Genomic DNA, 12,351 nt, shown 5'->3' with positions numbered 1-12,351 from the left:
TAATTACATGCACACATATTTACAGATATCTATACATACACACATAGATATATGCACACACATATACATACACACACATAGATAGATATACACACACATTGAGTTTATGCATACATGTACACGCACACAATGAACATATACACACATACTAGTGATCTTTTTTGTTCTGTATATGAACCGTTTGTGTCTTATTCTAAATAATTTCTGTAGTATAAGAAGGTAATTATTTCATCTGGAGAGGTGAGCGGAGACCCCCAGACTGTCAACCCTAGACTGTCATCCTCAGACTGTCCCCCCAGACTGTCCCCGAAGACTGTCATCCCCTGACTGTCACCCCCAGACTGTCATCCCCTGACTGTCACCCCCTGACTGTCACCAACAGACTGTCACCAATAGACTGTCACCCCCCAGTCTATCATCCCCAGACTGCCACCCCCAGACTGTTCCCCCAGACTGTCACCCACAGCCTATCATCCCCCACTGTCCCCCCAGACTGTCCCCCCAGACTGTCATCCCCTGACTGTCACCCCCAGACTGTCATCCCCTGACTGTCACCCCCTGACTGTCACCAATAGACTGTCACCAATAGACTGTCACCCCCCAGTCTATCATCCCCAGACTGCCACCCCCAGACTGTTCCCCCAGACTGTCACCCACAGCCTATCATCCCCCACTGCCACCCTTAGACTATCATGCCCTACTGCTACCCACAGACTATCATCCCCAGACTGCCACCCCCAGACTGTCCCCCCAGACTGTCAGCTACAGACTATCATCCCCCACTGCCACCCTTAGACTACCATCCCCTACTGCCACCCACAGACTATCATCCCCAGACTGCCACCCCCAGACTGTCATCCCCCAGACTATCATCCCTAGACTGTCATCCCTAGACTGCCCCCCCAGACTGTCACCCCTAGACTGTCATCCCCAGACTGTCATCCCCAGACTGCCACCCGAGATTATCATCTCCCACTGTCACCCCCATACGGTCATCCCTAGACTGCCCCCCCAGACTGTCACCCTCAGACTGTCACCCCCAGACTCTAACTCCTCAGACTGTCATTCCAAGACTGTCACCCCCCACTGTCCCTGTCTGTTGTTACTTGTGCAGATATATTGTGAGATTTCCTAGTGGAAGGACAAAAAACCCCAGGGGCAATTAGTGTAATTGTAGCTTTGTGTAAATGATATAAGTTGTGTGCATATTTGTGATGGACGATCGTAACCGCTTTGGTGCAGAAAAGGTCCAAAATACCCAGGAGGAGCCATGGGCCCCAATCATCAGTGACACTATCCAGATGCAAATCCCGGGACCCCTCTGTGACCGAGGACGCTTCCTTACAATAAGGTCGAAATCTTATGCTCTTAAACCGCATCACACGTCATTATAAGGAGCCTGTGACAGAGGACTCCGATGAATTACAGCCCTGTTATGAGGCTGCCGCAACACAAAAGGGCCATGAGGGAGGCAGATGTAGCAGAGCTGAGTATGCTGCTTGCCAAAATGCATCATGATAGGTGGCGATTCCTAAAAGGGCCTCAACTAAAACGACTTTTAGGTCACAGAGGTATCATTAATGCGCACTGTGAAAGGGCAATCTCAGCTCTGCTACATCTGCATGGTGCATGCAGTTACCAGGAATGTACTGTAATGACACCAGCAGGTTCTCACAGTGGAAGGATTTATCAGTGATGCCTTGAAATTCCTCAACACAGGGAGAAACGGTTCAAAGACGAACCAAAAATGGAACCTCGGGGTCAATTATTATTTTTGTAACATTTAAAAAAGAATTTGGGAACATTTTTTTCCTCCTTTCATTCAGTAAAGTGTAGGGATGATGAGATCAGTGTAAAAGATAAAGCTCAAGGAATCGAGGGCAAATGCCAACATATACATAGAAATAATTATACACACAGACTAATGAGTAATGAGGGGCCTACAGAGTTTATAGGGGGCACTATATAATCTATAGGTGAGCCCAATCATATCGGGAAAGCGAGAAGTCACAGGAAAGAATATACAGAAAAAGACCAGAGGCTGCGAAACACATTTCTAGCGGGCACACGCATGGCATCCACATTCTCTGAAAAATGCCTGGCACAATATCAAAAAATCGTACAATGCGAAATCCCTGCCAGAACAATGCCCGCTCCATGAGAAACAAAAAATCTGTGTGTTGCGCAGACGAGTTTTATAGAACGGTATAGAATTTGCTTCGCCGACGGAGACCCTGACGGTTTACAGGCCTGCGGTCAGGCTTTGGCACCGATCGACCGCCACCGGAAAAAAGAAATAAATAAAATAAAAAATAAAAAGATGGTTGGGTCACAAATATAAAAATGTCAGATTTATTTTTTTTTACATTTTTCATTTTCTGTACTGCACTGGCCGCCATTGATTTTTTTATTTACTTTTTTTTGCAATTTCTCTGACTTCATCTTTCTTTTTCTCTTTCTTTCTTTTTCTTTCTCATATCTATCTATCTATCTATCTATCTATCTATCTATCTATCTATCTATCTATCTATCCTTTCTTTCTCTCTCTTTTTCTCTTTCTTTCTTTCTTTCTTTCTTTCTTTCTTTCTTTCTTTCTTTCTTTCTTTCTTTCTTTCTTTCTTTCTTTCTTTCCCTATCATTGATCCATGCTCCTCAGAGCTTAGTAGGCCTAACCGGACAATATGCCCGGAGCCCTTTCCTTTTGGCCTCTTGCCCCTGACCTGGGCACCGTTCAGGACCTGATGAAGTAAGAGGGTAAACCCCCCCATACAAATGTAAAATAGTGGCTGCCTGGTTTTCACTGTGACATTGCTTTAACACATGTTGTTTTTGTGTTGCTTTTCTTTTTTTTTTGCCCCCACTTTTCGTAAACGAAAATCCCTTTTCTTTCCCATGGCACGGGGCACAGGGGCAAAGGGAAAATCAACTTCCAGATGGTAACAGAAAACCTGCAGCTGAACCAGGGAGCCAAATGCCACACATACTTCTGTAATCGCACATACGTGCACTGAGAGAGTTTACAAAAAAAACAAATACAAAACACAAAAACCATTCTAATCCCCTAAATATTCAAAATGTACATTTCATATCGGCGTCTTACATAACATTTTGCAGAATATTCTCCCTTTCCTTGCACGGATATTTTTTTTCCTTCTATCTGCCGTGTGTCAGGCACATCGCTCTCCCCTTCCACCCTGTCTGTCGTCTGTTTAACCGGTCTCCCTGACAAATTTTTCCCCAGATTTCCTCTCTCTCTTTACGAGAAGGAAAACGTCACAAAACAGGACAAATAATAATAATAATATAAAAAAAACACACACTTGTGCCAATTGTACAGTGAACTCAACACTTGTGGAAATATCACAAATAAATAAATAAACAACAAGTACAAAAAACAACAACAAACAAATAGAAAACTTTCCATTCTGCATAAATGAATATAAAAAAAGGAAATAACATCATGACGATGCAAATTCTATTCATTTTTTTTAAAGCCTTTTCCAATATTAAACAAATACATTTTTTTGGATACAAAAGTAACAAGAGATATATTCTTCCAGAGAACTGGATACATTGCGTGAGCTACAAGTTGGCAGATTTGACACTAAGTACGAATATGATTTACGACAATGTTGCAGAGCTGAGTTTGTTACGGAACGGAGAGGTGATACGTTTATGTAAATATTATAGAGATACATGCAATATAGGAGGGTCGACCACAAAGTGGAGACTGGACGGAAGGAGACGGGGACGGTGGGGACGAGACACAGCACAGCAGTCGCACACTCGTCCTTTTCATCATCCATGTGATCCACATTCCCACCACAAATAAAACTTGTCAAAATTACACCTTTAATTACAGACTTCTCTTACCGCTTTCCCATTATAGTAGTACATCAAAGAGTTTCCTCCCAGTCCGGGGATTGGGTACGCGCAATACATAGCGTCGGGTTCTTTTTTTTTTTTTTTTCCTCTTCGGTACCCACTCTTTACAACTTTTTATTTCTAACTCTGCTGTCCCTTTTTCACAACAATTCCTTCACTTGCATTTTCCCATATGGCCAGGCCAAGCATGGTGAATATGCAAAGCAGGGAGAGACCATTCCTGACGTTTGGGCGGGGGGAGGTGGATAAGAGGAGGTGGCTAGTTCTCTTCTTCTCTACGCTCTCTCTCTTTTTCGCTGTCAGACGACAGCTAACTTTCCACAGCGATTCTGGAAAGCATCCCAGTACTTCCTGGTGCATACAAGAAAGGAGATTCAACTTTTCCATGTTTTCTTTAAATCGATGAAAAAAAAAAATAAAATAATAATTGAATGGGGAGGGATTTAAAAAAAAATAATTATAAAATAAAAAAAAAAAAAAAAATTATAAAATAAAAAAAAAAATAATAATCGCAGATCCGTCTAAATCCGGTTCTTTTTCAGATTCCTGGCATATTTTATGGGAGTGGAAATGTTGGATTTTTCGCTCCCCCCCCCACCCAACACCTCCTCCTTTATTGCTTTCCCTTAAAATTTCCACTTAACTGCCTAGGGGTAAAAGTAGGAGAGGGTCCATAATTGTGCAGAATACAAATGCAGTTAATTGACTCCCCCTCTCTCTCTCGCTCTCCCTCTCTTTCTTTTTTTGTTTTAATTTGATTAAAAAGCGAGTGGCAGGAAGGGATTCGTATGATGCACATCTAATAACTATACCATCTGTCTCTGCTCCTGGCAGGCTCCCAGCATTGTACGCAGCTGCTTGGGAACCCAGTTCAGAAAACGAAAGAGGGGGGGATGGCGGTGGGATATGCGGTGGGGGGTGGAGGGGTGAAAATAATAATAAATAAATAATAATAATAAAAAAATGTTCTGACCTGGCTGTAAAGAACCAGTACGGTATGTGATTCTGATGATGTAACATCTAGGGAGTTAAATATGTTGCATTGCTCCTCCCAACTGCAAGATTTTCATTTTTTTTTATAAAAGTAAAAAAATATATATAAAATAAAAATCTAATAAAAAATGACTATAATGCCAGGAGACAATGATGTAATTCAAAAAAAACTGTAAAGAGTATCGTAAAAAAATTAGAAATAAATAAATATAATAAATACTATATAAAAATATATATAATTAATATAAAAAAAATATATATATGTTTTTACATTTATATTCATCAGGCCTGGAGTCATTAAGCTTGCCTCGTTACCATAATTTCCATCTTTATTATTTTTTAGACAAGAAACTTTTTTTTATTATTTTTTATTACATTTTCACGTTATTTTTTTCTTATATTTTTATATTATTTTTTCCTTACATTTATTTTTTTCACTTACAATTTGTAATATTTTTTCTTTAATTTTGTAAATATTATTTTCTTACAATTTTTGCTTATTTTTTTATTTTCTTTGCTTTTGATTTTTCCTTCCATTTCTCTTACTTATTGTTTTCATACAACTTTTGATTATTATTTTTTCTTGCATTTTTTTCTAACTTTTTTGATTATTATTTTGCTACATTTTTTGATTATTATTTTTCTCTTACATTTTTTTCTTATATTTCTAGATTGTATTTATTTTGCTATATATATATATATATATATATATATATATATATATATAAATATTTTTTTTTATTCTTACATATTCTAGTTATTATTTTTTGCCTAGATCTTTTGATTAATACTTCACTATATTATTTTTTTTCACACTTTTATTTATTATTTTTCAATCGAGTACTAAGTGAGAACAGTCTCCCCTTTCTTGAGCGTTTTTGCCATGTACTATGTGGGATAATACTAGACGCATCCCGGCTATTCATCTGGAAAAAGAAGAAGCCAAAATTGACCGCACTTGAAAAGAACAAAAATCCCTCGCGGATAACGACGATCAGACGACATTACGTGGACACAAATCTTGGTACGTTTTTTTTCCCGTGATCATTAATAAATCTCTCACAAATCATAAGTGGGGGAAACTGAAGGCCTTTATATTCTTGATACTGTACCAAATTACCTCCAATCCAATCCCCCCACAAAAAAAAAAAAATAGGAAAAAAAAAGGGAAAAAAAAAAGAAAAGCATGCTAGCTGGCGCTTGCCAAATTCTGATCATCATAGGAAAGAAGGGCTCCTGGGAACTCATCCCAAATGAAACTAAATCATTTGCATATGCCGAAATAAATGCCATTCGAGCGTAGAGCTATTCTCCTAGAATCAACTTTAATAATTCACAATACCTATTTTCTAACAGCGTCGCGTGGTAGCAAAAGGCGGAAGAGAAGAAGCAAATAAATGGCGAATTTTGCCAGCAACAAAAAAAGTTTCCGCATAGAAAGTTCCACCCGCCCCTCCCATAGGGTTCCCCCCCCCCCCCCCATAGAACAGCATAAGGAATAAGCAGAGGTTTATCTAACTCACTCGCTCTGTATTTATTCCCAAAGTCCCCGGGGCTTTGGGTAAACAGTACTTGAATTATAATCACACATTTCATTCCAATTTCATGCTTTGCAGATTTTTTTGTCATTAAAACAGTTAGATGTCAGTGTGACAGGATCACGGTCGTAACCCCTCCACCACCCGGCTGGTCCTATACCCCCAGGACGGGCGACAACAGGTCAATGGGTGTGCGACAACGCAAAAAACGGAAGCAGGGGAGGAAGGAGGATGCAGGGAGGGGGGAAATACAGAGCACAGATAGGAAGACCCCCGACTTCATAGACACAACCTGCCGCACAATTGTCTGGACCTTATACACCCTTATGTATGGGGAGGGGAAATGCCGAACCAAAGGCTGCAGAATATTCTATGGGAAATAAGACTAGACAAACATAGATGATGAAGAAGAAGGCGAAGAATGAGACGGAGAGATACAAGAAAGACATGTAGACACAAAGATAGATAATAGATAATAGATAGATGATAGATATATAGATAATAGATAGATGATAGATAATAGATAATAGATAAATAGGTAATATATAGATAATAGATAATAGATAGCTGATAGATACATAGATAGATAGATAGATAGATAGATAGATAATAGAATGATAATAAATAATAGATAGATAATATAGATAATAGATAGATAATAGATAGATGATAGATAATAGATAATAGATAGATAAATGGATAATAGATAGATAATAGATAGATGATAGATAATAGATATTAGATAAATAGGTAATAGATAGATAATAGATAATAGATAGCTGATAGATAGATACATAGATAGATAGATAGATAGATAGATAGATAGATAGATAATAGAACAATAATAAATAATAGATAGATAATATAGATAATAGATAGATAATAGATAGATGATAGATAATAGATAATAGATAGATAAATGGATAATAGATAGATAATAGATAGATAATATATAGATGATAGATAGATAATAGATAAATAGGTAATAGATATGAGTATTGATTTGCACAGCCCAGTCCATCATGCGCACAGTAATCTTTGGCTGGTAGACAGCTCCATATCTTCGGGCATCCATGCCTCTACTTTTGATTAGCCAGCCTGGGTGATGTCATTGTTGCAGCATGACACACATGTGATGTCACACATGGCTGGCTAATGAAAAGAGGAGCTGCAGATGCTGGAAAGTAAGAGGTGGATGTGAGGGTTCCCGTCCACGGGCCACAGATTATTGTGTGGACAACAGACTGGGTGATGAGAATTTAATAAATAGATAATAGATGAGCATTAGAAAAATACAAATCACAGACAAATAGATAAAAAGAGATGGAAATAAAGATATTTAGACTGATATGCAATAGATAGAGAATAGTGATGAGCGAGTATACTCGTTACTCGAGATTTCTCAGCACGCTCGGGGGTCCTCCTAGTATTTGTTAGTGCTCGGAGATTTAGTTTTCTTCGCCGCAGCTGAATGATTTACATCTGTTAGCCAGCATAAGTACATGTGGGGATTCCCTAGCAACCCGGCAACCCCCACATGTACTTATACTGGCTAACAGATGTAAATCATTCAGCTGCGGCGAAGAAAACTAAATCTCCGAGCACTAACAAATACTCGGAGGACCCCCGAGCGTGCTCCGGAAATCTCGAGTAACGAGTATACTCGCTCATCACTAATAGAGAAGAGTTAGGTAGATAGATAATAGATATATAGTTAGATATACAATAGATATATACTAGAAAGATGATAGATAGATAATAGATACAGGTGCATCTCACAAAATTAGAATATCATCAAAAAGTTAATTTACTTCAGTTCTTTAATACAAAAAGTGAATCTCATATATTATATAGAGTCATTACAGAGTGATCTATTTCACGTGTTTATTTCTGTTAATGTTGATGATTATGGCTTACAGCCAATGAAAACCCCAAAATCATTATCTCAGTAAATTAGAATACTTTATAACACCAGCTTGAAAAGTTATTCAAAAATCCGAAATGTTGTCCTACTGAAATGTATGTTCAGTAAGTGCACTCAATACTTGGTCGGGGCTCCGTCAGTGATGGTTTGGGGAGCCATGTCATCTGCTGGTGTAGGTCCACTGTGGTTTATCAAGACCAAAGTCAGCGCAGCCATCTACCAGGAGATTTTAGATCGCTTCATACTTCCCTCTGCCGACAAGCTTTTTGGAGATAGAAATGTCATTCTCCAGCAGGACTTGGCCCCTGTCCACACTTCCCAAAGTGCCAATACCTGGTTTACAAACAACTGTATCACTGTGCTTCATTGGCAGCAAACTCACCTGACCTTAACCCCATAGAGATTGCATGGAGTATTGTCAAGAGGAAGATGAGACACCAGACCCAACAATGCAGACAAGGTGAAGGCTGCTATCAAAGCAACCTGGGCTTCCATAACCCCTCAGCAGTGCCACAGGCTGATCACCTCCATGCCACGCCGCATTGATGCAGTAATTGATGCAAAAGGAGCCTGACCAAGTATTGAGCGCATTTACTGAATATACATTTCAGTAGGCCAACATTTCAGATTTTAAAATCATTTTTCAAGCTGGTGTTATAAATTATTCTTATTTACTGAGATAATGACTTTGGCTGTAAGCCATAATCATCAACATTAACTGAAATAAACACGTGAAATAGATCACTCTGTGTGTAATGACTCTATATAATATATGAGATTCACTTTTTATATTGAAGAACTGAAATAAATTAACTTTTTGATGATATTCTAATCTTGTGAGATGCACCTGTAGATAGATAGATAATAGATAGATAATAGATAATAGATAGAGAATAGATAGAGAATAGATAGATAATAGATAGATAGACAAAAGATGATCGATAGATAGATAGATAATAGATATACAGATAGAAGATAGATAGATAGATAATAGATGATAGATAGATGATAGATAGATTATAGATAGATAGATTATAGATAGATAGATATATATAATGTTGCTCACTCATATATATATATATATATATATATATATATATATATATATATATATATATATATATATATATATATATATATATATATATATATATATATATATCAGTTACACCTGACTTCAGTATAATATCTCCAGCAGACATTTATCGGCCCCGGTCTGGCCCATCCCCCCTCACGGCCCGGATATGTCCATGTATCGTATACACAGAGCCGTCGTCCCCACGTGTTTGTGTCTCAGCCCACGACATTAACAGGACATCAGACTGGGGCATAAAAAGCGACTTGTGGACCAGTGCGGGGGAGGGGAGAGGGACTTTGTAACGTGGATGTTAATTAAATTAAAACACGATTATGCGCTCGGCCTACGAGGAAAGTGGCCTGAAGACACAGACTTTATTGGGGGCTTTAGAAGTTGCACATGGCGCAGTGAACTGGCATCAATCCCTGCACTCGCCATGAATACCGGGCAGTATACTCCGCTCATTAATGGGGTCTTGTGCGCTCCGTCTAGGATCGCTCGGGGTGGGGGTGGGGGATAAAACTTTCACAATTTCGCCAATAATTTAGTAAGTTTTAATGAAGGGGCAGACATATGTGGAATAACATTTACCTTAGAAAGCAGCAGACATTCCCACAGTAAAGTAGCAGAGCTGCCAGTGTTCTGGGGTTTACATAGGTGAATGCGGCCCCCTGTTCTATACGGCGGCCATAAATACCACCTGCGGCAGTTTGTACCCCCTCACATTCACTCCATCCACATCATCCATTGCAATTAGACAGAGCTTCTGAAAACTGGTTGGAACTTAGCAGAGAAGTATTTCTCCCCTATTCTACCCCGGCCCCTTAAAGGGGTAACATGTCCAAACTCTTCACTCTTCATCAAGACTGGCGTACAAAATGGGGGGCACAGCATTAATTTATATAAATGAGACAAATGTTATATATATATATATAATTAAATAATATTAACACTATACATAAATCAATATAAAATCCAATTACAAAAATAAATAAAATAAAAGGACAATAAAAATAGAAAATAATGTAAATATAATTGATAATAAATAATATATATGAATAAATAGTATATACATAATATATAAATAAAATAAATAAAATAAACTATATATATAAATATAAGTAACATAAATAAATCTGAAATGGAATAAAATAAAAAATAAAAAAGTACAATAAAAACCCATAAATATAATTGATATAATATAAATAATATATAAATAAATAGTATACAAATAAAAAATATAAATAATATAAATCATATAAACGCTAATAAATACAAATAATATAGCAAAATATGAAATTCAATAAAAAATAAAATAAAAAGTACAATAAAACATACACATATTTGTTATCCTTTATAATTATAGGACACTACAACCATTGTCTAAGGGCTTAGTATAAACAGACATTACAACAGTGACATCTGTAGGACGAAGGTAAGTATTGCAGGTCTAAAAATAAAAAATAAAAATAAAAATAAGGAAAAAATACAACACGGGACACAAAGCAAAAGGAAGAAAAAAGCAGTAGAAACCAGTTAAAGAAAAGTTTTCTTTTGATCTTTTTATGATCCTACAATTAGGAACCTATAAGGTTTATAGTGTATGTAGTACTTGCATCACCACATGAGCCATATAATATCGTACTGTATAATACTAATAATAAAAATAAAAATAAAAAGTTGCGGGTGCAAATTAATGGGCAATCTCATCAACCAAAGTGCCCCAAGATGTGGTATCATTGATCATTTTTTTGGTGTTAAAAGTGTTATTTTTTATTTTTTAACTATATTTTTTGTATTTTATTTTATCATATTTCTTTGGTTTCTCAATATTAAATATTGCATAAATATATATAAAAAATTAGAATGTTTAGACACCTACAAATTATTGTATTTATATGAACATTGCGAATTCAGAGAGTCCAATTCCTCCCGATTTTGTAGCTCCGGGGCCGGTATTTGATGGTTGTGCCAACGTGGAAGCAGATTTTGGGCCGATGAATCATTTCGGCCTACGGTTTCTCGTTCTAATGAATACTGTATGAACGCGCTTGTGCAATCGGGATTTCAACACGCCGACAGAAATGAAAAGACCATTGTCTTCTAATTACACGTAGGAGCTTACACTATATAATACCGTAAATTGGAATTGTGTCATTTCGAACATTTTCCCATATGGCAAAAAAAAAAAAATTTAAAAAAAAAATTTAAAATTCTATACTTTAAGTCCTTAAAGCGGACACGATAAAGAAAAACCTACGCGGTAAAACATAATTTTTTTTTTTTTTTTTATTGCAAAGCTCAAAATTAAAAAATGATAAAAAAAAAAAAAAATTAACCAAGAAATGTAGGCTCGGAAAGTCAGTTTAAAAAAATCAAGTTAATAAATAATGTGACCATCAATCATCATGAAGTGTAAAGTTTATGGTTTGTAACAACTTCCGTTCTTTCCTATTAAATAACGTTCAAGCAATAAAAAAAATAAAAAAAAAATGAAGGGGAGGGAAGTTTCCCATGTCAACGATTGCGGCTTCTCTCTATATTCGAAGAGCTGGTGGTGACCAGTTGCTGATGAGGCTTAGCCCACCACCGGCAGATGTTTCCCCCCGATCCAGCACGAGACCCTGAAGCGGTGATGTAATGTGCAGAGGAAGTACTTACATTTAAGGCCAGGTTTGCAAAAATAGATAACAAAAACCTTCACTAACGTGGATATTATATCAGTGGTTATCTCCAGGCTCTGCAAGGTCATTCGTGGTCAGTCCTCGGTTCGTTTTAGGGGCTTTAAAGGCTCATTTTTTGTTTCTCATGTAAATCATTTTTGTAATTGGGGTTCAGTAAAAGTTTTGCACCGTTTAACTTCTCTGTTTTGCCCTGTCTATTGCTAACTGCAAAAAAAGGAGTCAACTGAGAACCGTCGGTGAGCTCCTTCT

The 12,351-nt window shown here is 37.3% G+C and overlaps 1 protein-coding gene across 10 annotated transcripts in view; it reads right to left on the bottom strand.

Annotated features, from left to right (window-relative positions):
• Positions 1-12,351, bottom strand: part of TCF4 (transcription factor 4) — a 523,378-nt gene that overhangs the window by 166,940 nt on the left and 344,087 nt on the right. The window contains exon 1 of one of the 10 annotated variants that reach the window (XM_077282469.1): positions 3,874-4,183. The exons of 8 other annotated variants lie outside the window; for them this stretch is intronic. In XM_077282469.1, coding sequence (XP_077138584.1) covers positions 3,874-3,942 — 69 coding nt within the window. In that variant the 5' untranslated portion in view covers positions 3,943-4,183. Of the gene's footprint in view, positions 1-3,873; positions 4,184-12,351 lie in introns of those variants that run through there. One more of the 10 variants, XM_077282459.1, reaches the window with a different exon arrangement.

Source organism: Ranitomeya variabilis, chromosome 1 (genome assembly GCF_051348905.1).
Source record: "Ranitomeya variabilis isolate aRanVar5 chromosome 1, aRanVar5.hap1, whole genome shotgun sequence".
Taxonomy (NCBI): Eukaryota; Metazoa; Chordata; class Amphibia; order Anura; family Dendrobatidae; genus Ranitomeya; species Ranitomeya variabilis.
The sequence above is the reverse complement of the archived record's forward strand: the minus strand, read 5'-3'. Positions and strand labels throughout refer to the sequence as shown.